This window comes from Aythya ferina (assembly GCF_964211825.1).
Source record: "Aythya ferina genome assembly, chromosome: 1".
Classification (NCBI taxonomy): Eukaryota; Metazoa; Chordata; class Aves; order Anseriformes; family Anatidae; genus Aythya; species Aythya ferina.
In genome coordinates this window covers 10,666,689-10,685,704 of record NC_140296.1, presented here as the reverse complement: position 1 = coordinate 10,685,704, position 19,016 = coordinate 10,666,689, and the positions used below count along the sequence as shown (strand labels likewise).

The 19,016-nt window shown below is 43.1% G+C and overlaps 1 protein-coding gene across 1 annotated transcript in view; it reads right to left on the bottom strand.

Moving 5' to 3' along the window:
• The window catches only part of FAT3 (FAT atypical cadherin 3), a 408,669-nt gene that overhangs the window by 250,593 nt on the left and 139,060 nt on the right, over positions 1 to 19,016 (bottom strand). Inside the window, exon 4 of the mRNA XM_084532289.1 lies at positions 491 to 805. Within this exon, the coding sequence (XP_084388415.1) occupies positions 491 to 805 (315 nt within the window). The remainder of the gene's footprint in view (positions 1 to 490; positions 806 to 19,016) is intronic.

Here is a 19,016-nt window from a genome sequence, read left to right as displayed (position 1 = left end):
GATTCTTTTAAGGGCCGGAAGGACTTTCAGATTTACTCATCTGTCTTTTTGTATGAAACAAGCTGTAAAATTACATCCAGCTCATGTAACATACAGCCTAATTACATGTACTTGACAACTGTAGTGCCACTCACTTCAGCGGAGCTATGCCGGATTACAAAGGACAAGGCTCTGCTTCACGAAATCCAACAGCTTGAATCTGCCTGTTAGTATTGCTCTGCAGACTCAGAGCAACAAAGTCTCATCCCTACAGACATGGAAAAGAGGCAACAGCCAGCAGCTATTCAGTGACCCGCAGACGAGCGATTGCTGCAGTAGCACATGTGCCCCACATCAGCTGCCGGCGCGCTCATTTACAAGTGCACAGCAGGATGCTTCAGACAGATAACTAACAAGAAAACACAGGTTGGGAAAAATACTGAAAGGAAGGAAGCCAATAAATATTTAAATTGCGTTTTTCTACCATGACAAGGCAGCAGGATTTTGTTACCTGTTTTGGGATTGATTACAAAGAAATTCTGGGGATTTCCACTTGTAATCCGGTAAGTCAGCTTTTCATTGGTGCTGGAGTCCGGGTCCTGGGCTTGGATCTGAATGACAGATACATCCTTCGGGGAGTTTTCCATGACAGCTGGGTAATAGATAGGTTCAGAGGTGAGAGGGGCATTGTCATTCACGTCCTCCACTTCAATGTAGACTTCGATGGTTGTGTAGAGTGGGACGACCCCGTGGTCAGTCGCATACACCGTCAACCAGTAGGACTTGGTTGTCTCCCGATCGAGAATATCTGCTGTGTAGATAACTCCTGCAGAAAAACAGCAAGCAGAAGATCTCAGGAAGAGGATCAATGAAAAAACACATCTCTTTTAATTTGGCAGTACTATAGAAATGTACTCAGATTTATGAAATGCTTCAACCTTACAAAAGCTAAACATGCTTATAAGTAAAACAGTCATTGCTTCCTGAACCCTGCTCAACATCTCAGTCCTTTGTATCACAATTTTTTTTGTGTAAGAAGATGGCTCTTCCTAAGTGTCCTAGTGTCATAACCAGTTTTCTGCTGGGACTGCAGCTGGCTGAGTAACAGAAGAAATGCCATCATCTTCTGCCAGTAGTGTAAGCTTGTATGAACTGTGGTGGACAGGGAGATCACCATTGACGGTGAATTGCACAAGGGAAGGTGGCTGCTCATTTAAAAATCTTGCCAGTGCCCTGCTTAAGAAAAAGCCCTAGAGGACACTTTAAAATAATCCATTCGAGTTCAGAAAATAGACAGCACATTAAATATTGAGAAAAGTCATTGCACATTGCCAAAATGCCAGATAATGAGCAATTGAAAGCTAGCCTTGTAGTAGCTCTTAGACAATCAGTATATCCTCCTTCAGCACAGAGGAAGGAAAGGTTTGCCCATGCTACCTATTGGTGTAAAACATCAGATGGTTTTCTTTGTGCCCCTAAGAAACCAGGAGAGAAAGCATTTGTCTGTAACAGAGCAAAGGACTTCAAGGCACCTTCAAGTCTACCTAAAGTGATGTAGAAAGCCATCCTCCTTCTGAAATGAGCATTAAACCCACCATGACTTTAGTAATATCAGATACAAGGCCTTTCTACCAGGAAGACCTGCTAGCACTAAAAGACCTGCTCATATTTGTGTACTCAGAGCCTTCACTGCCTGCAAACACACAGAGGACCAAGTACACCAGCACCACACATGCATTCACACCAACATCAAAATAAGCAAGTGCCCTTTCCCACAACTTTTGCGACACATGTCCCAAGAACATTTTCCTATTCTATCCAGCACTAAATCTTGGACAGCACATGAATATGATGGGTCTCAAGCTTGAGATAGATATATTCAAAGGACAGTTTGCAAACAAGCAAATCATGTCATTAATAGAGAGGAAATAGTAAAGAAGTAATGCAAGAAACCTGAATTTAGTCCCAGATGTGCTTGATGCTGCTTAGAACAACCTCACCAGTTAATTCCAGAGGAAAGTTAGGAAGGGAGGTAGGTGTCTTTTTTGCCTTTAGTTTTATATATTTTTTTAATTATCAGACTGCTCTAAAATTTCCTAGGACATCCTGATGTCTTAAAGAGGCTTTAAAGATCCTGGAATGGGCACAAACAATTCTTCAATCTCCCTGCCAGCAGCGGCATCCAGAGCTGCATGTGAGAGGGGTTTCAGGCAGGCTTCAGGTGCTGCTTTGCAGTGGGCTGGGTGTGGGATGATGAGAAGGGCTCCTCCTTGCTGGTCCTATCATGAATCCTTCTTAATGGGCTATGTGAAGTTCAGCTGTAATTCATCTACTTTATTCCTTGCCCCAGTCTTACAAGTTATGCATCAAATTTGGCTTTGTAGATAGCAGCAATTATTCCATTTACGACACTAGATGAAGCCATGACCTTTGGTTTAAAAGCGAACTGGAAAGGCTATTCCATTTCTTGACAAGCAGCCATGAAAATGATGGCCCTGCGCCTGTGAGACATCAGCAGAAGGAAGGGATTTGATGGCCTGATAAAGCTTCTGATCTGTAATGATCTGAACAGCCCTGGTGTGAGCTTCCCTGGCCATTTGATAGCAGAACCCATCCTATGCTCAGGGCTACCAGTGAACTCACTGCATTGTTTTCATAAGGGGTAGCAGCAAGAGGCAAAAGAGGTAACTTCCATCCTCAGGGACCACCACTCCCCAGCGCAAGACAGAAAGTCCCCTAAGAGAGAAGAGATGGTGCCTGTCCCCAGGGAGTCAGGCTCCAGATCCTGATGGCCCCCATCCAAATCTGTGCTGAGGTGGGAGGCAGCACAGGACTCACCGAATGGATGCCTGTTGTATTAGTTCTTGTCTTCTATCACAACTCTTCTTTTTTATACTTTTTTCAAGTTTGGATTTTTTTTTTTTTTAACACTAATCTGAACTGGCACATATTTTCCTACAGTTTCATCAACCATACAGAGAGAAGACAGGGAAGAAGGAGCAGCACCAGTTCCAGACATGTGTAGGCTTAGGTCTCTTTGCAGTAACACCAGGTCCATGTCCTTCTTGCTCATATTATTCACAAAACAAAGGTGAGCAACACGGCACTGGAGGACAAAGGCAGAGTGTATTCTAAATATTCTTGTCAGCAGCAGGCTGTGCTACATAATGACTTTCTGTAAAACATGGGTGAAATATGTAGCAGAGTGTGATGAAAATGCCTAGAAGTCCAGAAGAGAAATTACATCGCCAGGATGAGAAGAGCCCATAATAAACAACACCCCCTGGAAATAAATAAATAAAATAAATCCACGTGGGCAAGGATGAGGCAAAAAAAGATGAACACTGGTGCTTCTGGAGATGTTGATTTATTCAGATGACAAAAAGAATTATTTTAGATCTTTGAGCAAAAATTGAAATGAGTGGGGTTTTCCCCCAGTGCGAGCAAGGAAGATTTTAGCAGATTAACCTCTGTTTATGAAGCTGAATTTCACCAATATTGAACTGATAATAAATCTATCTTCTGAGTTTTTCCTTCATTTTATGACTCCTGGCAACAGTTCCTTTCCATTTGTGTATTTCAGAAGGAAAGGATAATGAAACAAGTGTTAGCAGCTGCCAATGGGTCTGCTACACTGATTCTTCCTTTTACTTTTGATTTATTAAAAGGTCCCAGATCCAGATTAATTCCTTTTGCTCAATATGTCTTGTCATTTAACCTGTCAACACACAGCGGCTTGATGGATAGAGAAGGAGGTCTTTGTTCCCTTTCAGGTTTTCCATGTGGAGACCCTGTGTCAGCCCTGGGATCCCCTTCCCCTTCCACTGCACTCTCAGTTTTTCCAAAGTTCCTCCCTGCTGTCTTCCTAAATGTGGGTCTGAAGTTCGTACCCACAAGAACACATACAAGAATATTTAACCAATATCTCCATGTAGATTTGGGTAACGCCTTTCGAGCACATGTCAAATTTAATTTTCAGATGAGGTGCTAACTCTGAAGACTGATGATGCCATTTAATTATCACCATTTCTTCATCACTTAAGGAAAAAGGCTGATAGTGCTGGTATCAGAACAGCAAGATATTCCCTGGGGCTTTCCATGGGTAGGCCCTGAGGTACCTGAGGTTAGCTGAGTGGAAGTATAGGAAAGAATGAGAATATCCCTGGATAAGACCACAAGAAAATCAGAAAAGACCTCACTTATTTCAAAGCTTATTAACAGATACTAAAGAAGGCTAAAAGCTTATTTTCAAGTTCAGAACAGAAAGGAGGAGAGGGTTTGGGGAGCAGCCATACAGCTCTTCTGGGATAATTCTTGTGATGCACTCTTCCCAGCTGCCTGCTAATTAGAAGAGAAACATGGACAAGGTAATGACACCTGAGCTAAACAAATCGAGAAATAAGAAGAAACATCAGCAGAGATTCTGAAAATTTTGAAGTGATTAAAAAGACAAGTTCACGATTTTGCAGACACATTTATGAACGAGGCAGAAAAGCAGATGCTCCCGTCCACCGGGATGCTCCATCAGTGAGGCACTACTGCATTGCCACATGGGGCAGCTGAAATCCAGGTGAGCAGGCTCGAAGCCAGCTCTTTACATCCCCCTCAGCAAGAAATGCTTGATTTTGCAGTATCCCAAAAGAAATGAAGCCAGCACTTCCTCGGGCTGCTGGCACCCTCAGAAAGAAAGCCGGTCATCCATCAGAACAGCAGTGCCACAGATATGCTTTCCACTGCAACCCTCAAAATCCATTTGTCCTACACGATCTGCAAAGCACCACGTGCATTATGAACACTCTAAGTGAAAAATAACAACAGAGTGCACTAATCTCTGATTAAAATCCTGGTCACATTTATATGTAAATTAAGTGCAGCCCTCGGGCTCGGCAATGTGCCAGAAATGCAAAGGTTGTGCACTTGTTTCTCTTAAAGGCTTGTTTTCCCTCTTTCCCCAGGAAAATAATGGGGTAATGCTTTCTGCACGGCTCCCGCAAGTGGCACGCAGTGAGGGGCTGCATTATGATGGGCAAAGGCAAAAAGGGAAAAAAAAAAAGGCAGTGAGAAGCTAGCGGCTATTAAGTGGACAAAAATCAGCAAACTGGATTTCCTTCTTGCCTCTCCCACTGATTTGCTGCCCATCTTTCAGCAGACCACTTCAAATGGCATAGTCCACTCAAAAATTATCAGAAAGTTATGTATTTACTACAGCCACAAGAAACCCAAGAGGCTCTTAAAACAAAAAGGGATTAGAGAGAAGCATTATTTCTTTCCTAGCCTCTTTTTGCCCCCTGCTTGTTTACCTTACACGTCTGACAGTACTTTGTGTATAGGTCGCGTGATGAATGAACCTGCCACAGCTCTGGAAGAGAGTGTTTACTGGAACTGTCAGTCCGCGTGTTTACATAGGTGCCCATCGCCATGGATATCTGCTTCGCACATACGTTCCTCCTAAGAGTCACACCATCCTTCATGAATACCCTCAATAGCGCAGACACTGAAAGGAGTTCAATTCTGTTTAGCTTTTTTGGAAGGCAAGATTAAAAGACAACTTGGTGGTCTGTAAGAAGCCGGGCAGGGAAAAGACAGAGGAGAATAACAAGGCTCTTTAATCTCGCTGAGAAAAGCAAATCAAGGTCTGATGGTTGGGAGTTGATGTCAGAAAAAGGAGAGTGCAAACACGCACCGTGGAGGATACCTGGCAGGAGCACCTGAGTGATGGAGATGGGCCAGAATCTCCCACTGTTTGGCGTCTTGATACTGGGATGAGCCACTGTAACCTATTCTCCTACCCACCCATTTTTATTGGCATAGATACAAAAGTATTTTAGTGTGTGATTTTGCTGAATAGCTTGGTAGCACGTGTTATAGTTGTCAGTGGAAGTCATCATAATCTCATGGCTTCAGTAAATGAACGAGGCAGGCTCCTGAGCAGTCAGGAAGAGGACTGACTTGGAAGCATGAGCCACTCCTCCAAAAACTTCTATCCAAAAACTACTTCAGGAAATCCCTTAGTTACTTCTTTTCCAAAATACTGCAGTGATTTTGCACAGGGGCACCCTGCGTAATGGCATCAGCTCTCCTTGGTCATTCAGTTGATAAGAGTGTCAGTGACAAGATCATAGAATCCTAGAATCATTAGGGTTGGAAAAGACCTCCAAGATCATCTGGTCCAACCATCCCTCTACCACCAATGTCACCCACCAAACCATGTCCCTAAGCACCACGTCCAACCTTTCCTTGAACATCCCCAGGGATGGTGATACCCCCACCTCCCTGGGCAACCCCTTAATGCCTGACTGCTCTTTCTGATTCCAACCTGAACCTCCCCTGACATAACTTGAGGCCACTCCTTCTAGTCCTATCACTAGTTACCTGTGAGAAGAGAAGGACAATCTGCACCTCAAACTGGGAAATTAGGAAGGGCCAGATGAGGTAGCCAGCCCAGATGCTGACCCAGTACAGCACAGAGGCAGGCAGGAGAAGTGGTGGAGGCAGCAAGGGCAGAGCCTGTCCCCATTAGAAGCTGCCTGGAGGTGAGCCCACACCAGCATGCTCCAAGTGCTCCCACTTTCTGGGTGGCTCTGGGAGATGTATGTAGGAGTACAGCACACTCTTTCCAAACAAAGTCAGCTCCTTGCCAATGCAAATGTGATGTCTGAGTAGCTATAAAAATGTATAAGCTTTAGGAAGGACTGAGAATCATTCACATACCTTCTGGACCTACAGACTTAGCACCACTGTGTGCAAGGGCCACTTTGGTTTGTGCCACAAGAAGCACTACAAAAAGGCATTTCCAGAGCACTAAGTGTGCATCTCCCTCCTCCAGCTTCAAAACTAAGGGGATTCAGTACAAAACAGCTACAAAGTAGAAGCTGGTCTCTGCCCAAATTAAAATGATGGGAATGAGGCAGTGTCAGGAATGAATACTGACAAGAAAATATTCAGGGCTCCGTTTCATCACTCAGTTTCAAAGGAAAAAAGGAAAAATCACTGATTCTGAAATACCACTAATTATTTATGACCCTCAATCAAAGGCTCTGCCAGTCTCCCGGTAGTAAACACAACACCTTGTTTGTCACCGAGCTGCCACCCAACGGCCCTTGCTTGCGTTTCCTTGTTGGGAGAAAAGAAGTAAGCAAAAAGACGCAGATAAAAGCTTTATAATGACTTTTTTTTTTTTTCTTTTCAGAATTTCAGTATAAAACACAGAGGCACAGAGGGGAAGAAGGCGTTTACCAAGTTGTTCCAGCCTTCCCAGTATGAAGAATCCACAGACACCTCTTGGTGCTCCTACCCCCAGCTGCCACCATGCCCAGAGCCAGGGTCACGCGGAGATCTGTGAGTGCAACCCAAACGTCAGAACTAGTCCAGATTCCTCACGGGGAATAAGTACGTGTTTTCTGAAGGATGTTTACCAGAGAGCTAACGTAGGCAGGAAAAGTATAAAAATTATGGAAGCCCTTAATTCATCAAACCAATGAACATAAAACCAACTAAAATAGCATGATTTGTAGACGGGAATTACACTTCCAATAAAGAAAGGAAATTTATGATTTAAAGAAAGCTGACATTACGCATAGTGCATACACTGTTTTATTTAGGTACTTCACATAAAATAGTTCTGATGTGTATAAAAGCCAAGTGTATACCTCTTTTAGAAGATATTTCTTCCATTACCTCCATTAAGGGTAAACTGTAAATATAACCTACAGCACTGAACTTCTTTAGAATAACGAAGATGTGCAGTGGATCTGAGCACCAGTGCCTGACAGACTGGGCCCACTGGAGCCAGTGGGACAGAGAACAAACCACATGTTATATTCACCCCTTTTCAAGTCCTCTCAAGCTTTGAATCACCAGGGCCAAACCTGACTACGGATGGCAGCATCACATCAACCACAAACTCCACTGGAGCGTGAAGGCGGCTGGCCGCTTGTGCCACCCACTGCTCCCAGCAGGCAGCTCTGCAAATCAGGCTCCTTATTCTGGTGATTAAATGCTATCACAGGACCTTCATTTGAGCCCCAACACTGTGCAAAGTGTGTCCTCCCATTTTTACTTTATTGCATGAATTTTGTAAGCTTTAATACATATTAAAACGCAAACCCAGCTCCTATTGAAGTGAATGGAAATATCCCCATTGACTTAAATGGAGATTAGATCATGCCAAGGAACGAGTCCAAAAGCAATATTAACTTTGTGAGGTTATACGTATGTAGAACTTTCTAATATTCTTTTGTCTGGTTCAATTGTAAAACATACATAATAAACCATGTTCGTCAAACAATGCAGGACAGGTAACACTCCTGTCTAGGGCTTAACTTTTAATTTTCTCTTTTTACTGATGTTTTGAATGTACAAATCTGCTGTTACCTCAAAATGCAGTTTCTGCAGTGGATATTACATCTAAGTTCCCAGGGCAGTAAAAGAGAATTAAAAATCCAATCCTCAGCAACGTTATTTCAACTGACACTGGATTAGTCTGCAAATACACCTTTTATCCAGTTATTGCATGCAATTGCATTAATATCACATCCAGTCAGGATCATAACCAGGACATTAACATTACTCTTAGTAAATGTAATATACCTGCATACAAGAGATAGATAAGTAGATAACATGAAGGTTTACTGCTCTTACTCTCCATGACATGCCACCATACATTTTAGGGGAAACTTCACTTCAAGCGTGACTCTTTCCGAAGGCTGCTGGGGTGTGCACAGCCTTTTGGGTGTACCTCGGGGCTGCAGACAGCTTTCGCTCAAAAAACCAAACACAGCCATGCAATGGTTTAGACAAAACACGTTCAGTTAGTCAGAAAAAGAACAGATAGGTACAGGAAAATTCATTAGGTATGGAAACTTCACCTAATCTCTGGGTTTTGGGCCAGCCAACTGAGGTCAGGGATACCCCGTGTGACTTGGACACATGGTGTAATTGCATGGCCAGTCTGGCAGGGGTCTTTAAATCAGGTGCAGCCCCATCAGCATGGCTTTTGTGGGCCTGACCCTGACACGGAGCTGGCGATGGTGTTCCACCTGAGTACAGACCCCGGCCAGCCCTGCCTCGGGCTGCAAAATGTAAATTTAACCTCATTTGCAATGGCTAGGGGGGAACTTCAACTACTTAAAGGTGATACTCAAGCTTAGGTCTGGCCAGTGCCCTCTCAAATCAATGTATCAATAATAAGAGGGAACACATGCATTTTTTCATATTTTTTGCATATATATGTGCATCTGAGGCAAGTTACAAGGTGAATGTTGTGCCCTGAACTGACAGTGCAACCCAGCACCGGATCTGGGTTTTCTCATGGGACTGACAGGAGCTCCCCAGGTCTCACAAGGCAGCACCGAGCCGGTGGCACTGCAGAGCTCCTGGTAAACAGCACCTTTATGGCACTGGAATTAAAGATTTCCTTCTTTACCTTCAAACGACTTAAACCCGATGTGGCATGTTTTCTTTGCTTGCTGTGTTTGGGGCATGGAGGTGGAAAAAAAGGCTTACAACTTCAAATCAAAATGAGCTATCGTTTAAATATGACATCTTCAAGGTCATTTACACATCAATTTCAGAGTAATTTTCCAAACATATCATCAAGACACTGAACCAGACACCTAGTCAAATAAATTCTCTATCTTCTTCCATTTACGTATTAAATAAAATAAGATGTGCCAACATTTAAACCTGACTAGACTTTATTATACTTTCTATACTTTCCATTACAGCCTTCTATTTATTGAAGAAATATGTATATTCTGCTTGCTTTAATGTTTTTTTTTGCTTGGGAAAAAATCATAAAGATAATCTTATATGGATAAACAAAAATACACAGTGGGGCATCTCCAGAAGAACCAAATTGCCTTCAAAAGCACAAACGCTATAAACCCATCTCTAAATTATGAATAATCTCTGCCAAAGCCTTGCACACTCCATCACTGCCGAGCAGCGCACTAAAACCCTGCAGTAAAACCAGGCTGTGAGGATCTGGGAAGCCCCAGCGATGACTGTATGCTACCACGTGCTGCTTCCCACTCAGTGCAATTGGAAAGTGATGGGACCGAGCGTAACACTGCTCTGACAGATGGGATGTGCTGCAAGGCTGGGTGGCTTCAGCCTCCTCCTGCAGCCTTGACGGACAAGGGCTGCTGCTTTTTGGTCACCGAGACACAGCAAAAGGTGATGCCTATTTATGGGATCTGCTTTTCGCTATTTGCTGGACATGTGCAGGCTCAATTTTTCAGCCAGCAGAGCAACCAGAACAGATGAAAAGTGCAATTTTGTGACTGGGGAAGGTGTCTCCCCAAATTCAGACACCTCAGGCACTTGTAAATGCTAGAAGGAAGATGCAATGGGGTAACATTTGCTTAAGATAACTCCAAAAGGACAACAGCTGACTGTATAATTTCATATAATTTCATTCTATTGATAACGATTTTTTTTTGCCTTTTTTTTTTTAAAGCACTGGTGGCTACTGGGTTTCCAGCTACATGTGAATTATAAACTGTGAACTCTCTCTGACATTACAGCACATTTGTACACATTTATGCCTCTGTATCTGTTTATCTCTACAGCAAACTGAGCTCTGCTTTGTTTCCTGAGCCCTGCTTGGATTATAAAACTCACCTGTGCAGCCCCCCAAAGGAAGGGGAAGGGACCACAGGAAACCCACAGCCAGTATCAGCAGAAATTCTCCCATTGTTAGCACCAACAATGGAAGTTGTTAAACCTCGATAATAACCCGCTTGCATGGAGGCACTTTTTCACAAAGGGCCTGCCTAATGCCCGGAGTAACCCAGATTTTCTGTACATCCTCTTTAGTACATTAATAAAGAGATCAAAGTCCGACCCATGTGTCCTCTGCCAGGAGGACTGGGAAACTATTTTAAAAAGAAGGGTTTGCTCCCGGTTATTTTAGAAACGAGATCAGAAGCAGAGCAAAGCCAAAGCAGGAAGAGGAGACAGAGAAAAAAAGGCATGGGATGCTCAAAAGGATATTGATGAAAGTCCTGGCCTGAACAACAGCAGCAAGGGACTTCTGTGCAGGTTCCTCTTCCTTTATGCAGGGCTTTGCACCTTTTGTGTTGCCTAACATAAGAGGGATTGTTTTGGGAACCCTTCTACTAAATCTGTCCCAAGCAGCTTCAGGTTTTTTGTACCTCTGGGGAGGGACTGAAAGGCACTGGAGGCAGTTCCGTGGCAGAGTGTGGCTGCCTGGGGAGGCTGCCTGGTGCTCTGTGCCCGCCCTGCACCACGATGCCCATGGAGGACACGTGAAGTTGACTCTACCTGGGCTGAAATAAAGCATAAAAGGACATTGATTCCTCTGATGGATCTCGGTGCCAAGCACAGTCAGCCTGGGATGGCTGGCCAGGGTAAACAAGGGACTGTCAGAAATACATCTCCCCGTAAAAGTCTTTCACCTTGGAATTGACATTTTATTATACTGGAAATAGAGTCTTTTTGTTTTTCCTCCTTTGCTGCTGTTTCTTTCAGCTGCCTGTCAGCCTACAGCAAATGGGTAGCCCTCTGAAAAGAGTAATAACATCAACCCTGAAACACGCCTTTAAGTTTTTCTCTATTCAAAAATAAACCCAGAGGAGTAGTCAAACAGGAGAGAATGAGTACCTCTGGAAGGGGTTTAATAGTCACGCTGTGCTCGAACACAAACGCTGCGGGGAAGAGGCGAGAGTGATGCTCAGTGTAAGCACCAGAGCACCGCTTAACCCCTCTGCCAGGCACAGCAGCATTCCCTCTGTCTGGAGACATTGCACCTGACTCTGCTTTACAAAGCACGTCAAAAAAATCGGAGAAGATATAAAAAGAAGAGCTCCACAAACAGCATGAGAAGCGGGGAGAATGATTTACAGTAAGAGAGTTTAAGACTTCGATCTGCTAAGCTTATTAAAAAGAAGATGGAGAGAAAATTTGATTATAAAATCCATGCAAAGTTCATGGGGAAATATGGGAAACTAAAGGGCTCTTTAATCTAACAAAATAAGGTGGAGCAACATCTAATGATTAGAAACTGAAGCCAGGAAAAATAAAATTAGCAATCAGCTTGATACCCTATTTTATTATTTATTTTTCTAAAGTGGGTGATTAATTCTTGGTATAATTTTTCAATCTCTAGATATCTGCCAATGAGGTCTACAAGCTGTTGGGGGAGAAAGATTTTGTGGAAAATGTATGATATGCTTCAGTCCGAGGGAGACTACTAAATAGAGAGGTAAGAAGGTGAAATATAATAGGCAGTATTGTATTATATCCAACATAAGAGGGATAAAACCAGACAATCTGGTCCCTTCAGGACTTTAAGCACACTGAATCTGCAAACACTGCCATGGTGCGCTTACTGAAGAATCCTGGAGAGAGGAGGTTCCCTGTATGGTGCTGGGTGGCTCCATTGGATTGCCCAGCTTGATCCCCCAGACCACCATTTGGTTGTTCCAACAGCCTCTGCATTGCCATCCCCATGGAGGGGAAAAAACACATATAGTGAAAAAACAGCCCCTTGCCCACCTCAAAATCCTGGCCACCAAAACAGTTATGTCTGTAGAAAAGAACCATGTCCTACACTAGGAGGTAATTTGGGATTCAAAGCAGAAGTTGCACCAAGCATAGCGAAATGCACAGTTCTCAAGCACACAGATGTGAAGTGGGCGTCCAACAGCACTGCCCAGGTGGGCACTGAGTGTGACAGAGCCCAGCAGCACCTGCAGTCACGTCCCCTCTCTTTTTTTAAGGGGTTAAGCCAGAAGCTTACTGGTATCTTCTCACCAGGTCATGCAAGAAACCCACGAGCCTGTTCTGGAGATGTGCACAAGCCATTAGAAGCAGCACAGCTGCTGGACGTGAACCCTGGTGAGCCTGGAGCAACATTTGTCATTCTGTCCATGCCAAGCACCGGGCCAGACAGACATGAAGCAAACAGCCTGGTCCCCTTCTGTGCTTGAGCAGAAACTCTCCGATGACAAGAGGTTCTTACACAGCAAACCTGGCTTTGTAAGAACAATTGTTTGTTCACTCTTGTGTTTCTGAAAATAAATTTTCCAATGGATAAGGGCTCTCTAGGCAGTATACTTCATAAATATTTTCCATAATGTAGCAGAATATTACTGTTTTGTAAGGCTTTATGCTGTGAAACACAAGTTGGATGCACTGAAACCTGCAGTTTTATCTAGACCCATTTGCAGGGATCTCCCCAGGACTAGAAAATTCAAGTTTTCCTTCTGTATCACAGATTTGTGTATGTGGGCCATGGTAGCAACAGCCAGCATGTCAAAGAAGAGGCATCTTATTTTGAATCGGGATTACTGTATGTACTGTACAAACCACTCAAAAGCAAAGCTTTCCATTTTTTCTTCAGTACACTTTCAGCTGTACTCTCTCTTCTCTAAAGAGGCTGAGAAGGAGAATCCCCTTCTTATCCTCCATGTCCAGGGGGTGTAAAAATACCTCAAGCTGCTGCTTCTCCTCTGGGCAGGAGTTTAGGTGGCTGCAGCCGAGGAAATGCAGGAGGGTTTCCTGAATGCCAAAATTTAGTTCAGGCCTCTGAAGGAAAGATCACTTGCTAAAGCCAAGAAGACTGGGAGCATCTCTCACCATTCACTTCAGGAAGGATGTGAGTTCAGTTTCCCTTCTTGAATAGACAAGAGACCAGAAACACAAGAGTGGTTCTGGTCTCACTCCTAAGCTTACCAATAGGTCTCACACGCCAGACCCCTCTCACTAGTGGGGCATTGCCCTCCATAAGGAAGTCCCCAAAAGACATCCTTTGCATAAATGCTGCACCTCTGCAGGGAAACCACAGTGGCATCATGGTCTTGCCCACGCTGTCATACCTGTAGTACCCTAAGGAGGCCACAGCCACCTACAGAGGGTTGATAATAAATAAATAAAATAAAATAAAATAAAATAAAATAAAATAAAATAAAATAAAATAAAATAAAATAAAATAAAATAAAATAAAATAAAATAAAATAAAATAAAATAAAATAAAATAAAATAAAATAAAATAAAATAAAATAAAATAAAATAAAAAAATAAGGGTGAAAGAACTAGAATTGATTTCCATTATGGATTTTTTCCAAAACACTTTGAGCAATCTTGTGGCAACTCTGCAGGAAAACGCTGCACATGATCATGAAGGGAGTCAGAACTTTAATTTTCTACCTCGTGTAAAGTGTGGCAGAAATGGAGCTGGGGTTATAACAGCAAACCTAGCACAGACCCTAAACAAGCAGACAGTAAGGGCACTTCTATTTCACTCTCCATACTCTGCGTGATAATAAATCGAAGGGTCAAAGAGTATATGGGAATATGCCGGAGTGTATTAGTGGAAAGTACTATTCTTTTAATCTTCTGGTAGCTTTAGTCTGAAATTTATCATCTTCAAAAATATTCTGAAGGTAGAACACTCTTCTTCAGACAAGAAAATGGAAGGAAGCTGAGATACCCAAGGGACTGTGGCAAATCAGAGGATCACGATAAAAGCCTTCAAGCAGACAACCCTACCGTGATCATTGGGAATGGTGCCAGTGACTCAGTGGGTGCTTCCTTTTGGCTCAGAACAGAGAGAATCAAATAAATGTGCTGTGGCTGCGTTTCTCCTAAGTACTGTCTTTCATGTCAGACAGAAAACTCAGACCCTTATCTCACCAGAGTCCTCAGAAGTCATGGTACTTTCTGCCAGCTCTCCCTGCCCACTCTTCCAGGAGATGATGCAGCTCCATTCAAGGGGCCGGGAAGCAAAGCAGGCAGTCTGGCATCTGAGGGGTACCAAGACATCAGCATCTACCCAGATGCTCCCTTCCCATTCAGGGCAAGGCTCTGATGGACTCAACGGAAATAAGCACTGTATTTCCCAGCTGATGTATACATACACGCACAGGAACTGCAGCAGCTCAATTTTAGAGTCTCTTACGATGAGGTGGACTGAGCTCCCTGAAGAGGTGGGGAAGTGAACGTCTTGATAAAGCAAATAATGAAATGTTGCAGTGCCAATATACATTCTCTAGTCCTTTGAGAGAAACCACAAGCATGAGACATAATAAAAGAAGACACAGAAAATAAGGGCTTTGTTGTGGACACAACCCTTATGTGCTCATTATGCACTGCAGTGACTTGTGTCTCTTTCTGACACTTAGACACCTTGGTGAGATGTTGTATGTATGTACAGGCAGATATGATACGTGTAAAAATACGTATACATACACTTGCACATACATCTATCCTAAATGGAAGAGGGCAAAAGAAAAGTGATTTATTTTCATTCTGTAAATGGCCACATCATAGACACATAGTATGCTTCTCTGCATGGCTTGCCTTACATCATCAGATGTAGTTTGAGGCACTCATAAGCACTTAACATTTGAATTAGTGTTTGTGAACATTTTAGCTTTTAAAAACACCCTTATATTTTATGCTGTAAATTCTTAAACATTTAGTATTACCAGTGTGGGCTTTGCCTAGGGCTAATCTATAGGCTGCACTTAAGACAGCAAAAATCCGTTTGTCTGTTTATACACTATTTTGAAATGGAGTTTATTTTTTTCTCTCTGATATACATCAATTTGAGCAAATCATGAAAAGGGTGACTCAATTATTTATTTATAATGCAGCTTGGCCAACAGTGGAAGCAATAAAACCATCCAAACAAAAACCAGGAAATTATCCCAGATCCAGGAGCAGAAGTAAGCATGGCTCCCTCTAATTGAGTTTCCTCCGTTCTTATCTCCTATAGATCCCCTTAGATTGTTTTCCAATTTTCATTTCCATTTCTTCCATTAAACGCCTCTAACCTATGACCTCCATTTACTGCCACCCATTTATCTTCCGCTTTTAATTGAGATGTAACTTGTCCACTTGTCCAGCACTGAGCACTAAAACTCTGACAGCATGCTTGATAAATACTGGCTTCCTTCAGCAAAGCTTACTTGGGAAAGCGCAATTCAGAACTCGACTTGAACATCACTAAAATGGGGTTTACCTTATAAACATACCGCAGTGAAGACAAATAGAGCAAATAATAATATCCTTGGCTTGATTTGCTTTTTCCAATACAAGACTGGATTAGATTTGTTTTGACCCTGGGACAGCGAGGGGTGGCAGGGCCAGTCGGAAGACAACAGATAAGGCAAGCTTTCAGCAGTCAATCATTTCTTACTTTCAAATAGAATAATTTTAAATGTGGTGGTTTTCAATCAATTTCCTTCCCCCTGAGAATCAGTATACAGGAATTTTGGAAGGATGGCATTGTTTAGAAAACAGTTAGGCCTCATACAACATCACTGCAGGAACTCTTGGCAAACATTCGTGAGCTCCCACCAGCCAGTTGCCTCTGCACCATTTAACCGAGGGGCAAGGCCAGCATTAGGGGGGTCAGAAACACAACACAAAACAAAGAGTAAAGCTCCAGCTACTAAGCAGTTGTTTTAATCCTGTGGAGGACTTCTAAACCAAAACCAGAGAGAACAGCAAAAGCTTAGCCTCTTAGAGCAGTACAGCAAAATTTATACAGCACTCCAGGCCACTACTAAATTGTAAAATTTAAGAAAACGTACTGTGGTCTGGCATTCAACCACTCAAAACAAATAGATGAATCACTCCCCAATTACTCTAATGGCTTGGTGTTTTCACCAGTGATACCAAGCAAAACATGACTTCGCTGGAGTCCTGAAGGTGAACATCCAGGAGGAACATTTTTCATCCACAACCATCGTACCAGGGCCTGGGCTGGAAAGCACCATGGTCAAAACACCTGAACGCGGCACTCTCATGCCACACAGGTGTGACTGATAATGGTGCTGACACAGCCCAGATAGTTTCAAATTAAGGTTAAAACTTGGTAGTGACAGACAGAGAGGTGCAGCCTCAAGGCCCTGAGAAGGCTACATGAATCACACCAGGGTTGTGGAGCCTGAGGACTGCTCAGCACAGCAGTGGCTGCCAGAGCCCATGCTAGGCCTCTCCCCAGATACAGTGCAGAGGAGAAAAAGGTGTCAAGAGAGGTTAGAGAACTTTGGGTAGCAGCCAAAGGCATCCACGGACAAGAAATAGGGGCTGCTCTATCTAATTTTCTGAAAGAAGGTGACAGGCAAACCAGCTCTTCCCCCTGTTGTGCAGTAGAGTCTCCAAAATTTTTATGCTTTGTATGGGTGCCATTTACACAGATAGTGATGGATAATCAGGTGTGTATGTGGCTCCCAGCAGAGCAGGATATTGAACTTTATATTACAGCCATCGACAAGCTGAACACTTCCCTGTGTCTGGCTGCCTGGCTGCCACCATGAATCCCATCTGAGGCCCATGTCATCCATCACCGGCATGCCCAAACTGACTCCCAAAGGCTTCAGTCTGGTTGATACTGGAGCAAGTTGGTTGGCACTTCTGCTACCTGTCACCCTGACCATGATATTGAATGGCAGCATGGACTTGGCTTTAATCCCTGTTTAAAATTCCAAGGGGAACTGGTCTCTTGGAGAACCACCACTTGGGCCCCCCTAGTGATGACTCCAGAATGGGACCTGTCAATGAGATTTATCACCACCAGTACTGTTATACAGCTTCTGAACCTGCATGCTGATGGAAGAGATCTTGGGAAGACCCAGTGGCATTATTCCTGCTTGTCAGTAATTTTTAAGCAACACATAAGGTCAGGCAAAGGAAGGTCTGATGGAATGGTCTTTGTAAGGGACTTGAAAGCACAAGGACAAGGAAAGCAGAGCCTGAGGGTTAGGAGAGACTGTGGATGGTCATCACAGAGAGCATCACTCTGAGAACAAAACGAGGGGAGGTGGCAATGGCACTGTGAGGACATTGGCATTCTCGGCATGAGCCCGCCTTAATTTGCTCGCCACCAAACAAGCATCTGGTGCCACCTAATTAAAACACCAGTTCCAGGAGGTGACATCCAGCATCATGAATCAAATGAAACATCTGCTAATTCTTACAACAGCGAGACAAAACAAGCCAAAAAATGGCAAAACAAACACAGATACATAGACATTACTAACTTTGGCACTCATATCCCCACTGAACATAAGAAGCATCTAAAATTCCCACATTATTAACCAGCGCATCTTCAGTTTAACTGATCGACCGTGCAAATTTGCTACAGCACATGTTCAGCGGTTCAACGGGCAAAAATGGATCAAGTTTTCTAAAAGTGGGTGAACGCCTCACCGCACAGCATTGCTCCGCAGAGGGGAAGCCTCCCTCGAGCTCGCACAGTCTGACGGCACAAGCTATTAACTCAGATGATTGAAGGACTGGAGAATGCAGGAATCTCAATACATGCATGGCCTATAATAGAAAAACGCATGGTGTGTTCTCCCCAGCGACACACAGACGCTGTATTTTTCTTTCTGCTATAAATAATTGTTGTTGGTTTTTTTTTAATAGGTATAGATAATCAGGCATTTACATGGTTTCCAGCAGAGCAGCAATATTAAACTACTACGTTACAGCCATTCATAAACTGAATACATTGCTGGAATTACTTTTTAGTGTCATTATTATCCAACGATCTCTACAATATGTGTTGTTACCACAGCAGTAAAGTGATTAGATTCCGAACATTGCTGGAAATCTGTAAGTAACACCATGGTAGTGAATCCTTAGAGAAATCAAGCATTTAAGGAGAACTTTCTGGCGTCACTTGCACAAATCTTTCACCAGCAACATTTCATTTACTTGGTTTAACCCTGCAAATGAGCCTACAACACAGGTGTGTAATGGCACTTTTTAAAGTGTCTCATTTCAATACATAATCTTGTTAACGCTTTGTTAATTCTTATGGCCTCTCTTCCCACTACTCTTACACAAACCAGTTGCATGTCTTGCTTTGAAGTCGTCTTTTTTTTTTTTTTTTTTTTGCTCTACTGCAAGACCTTACAGGCAGAGGATGTGTTTAACCTGAATGAACCCTCTGGAATGTAACTTTGCTTCCTTACTCTGGTACTGATTTTTAAGCAGCATTTTGTATAAAAGATGTAATCAGAAACCGAGCAAAAGGAGAAAAGATATTCTACTTCTAC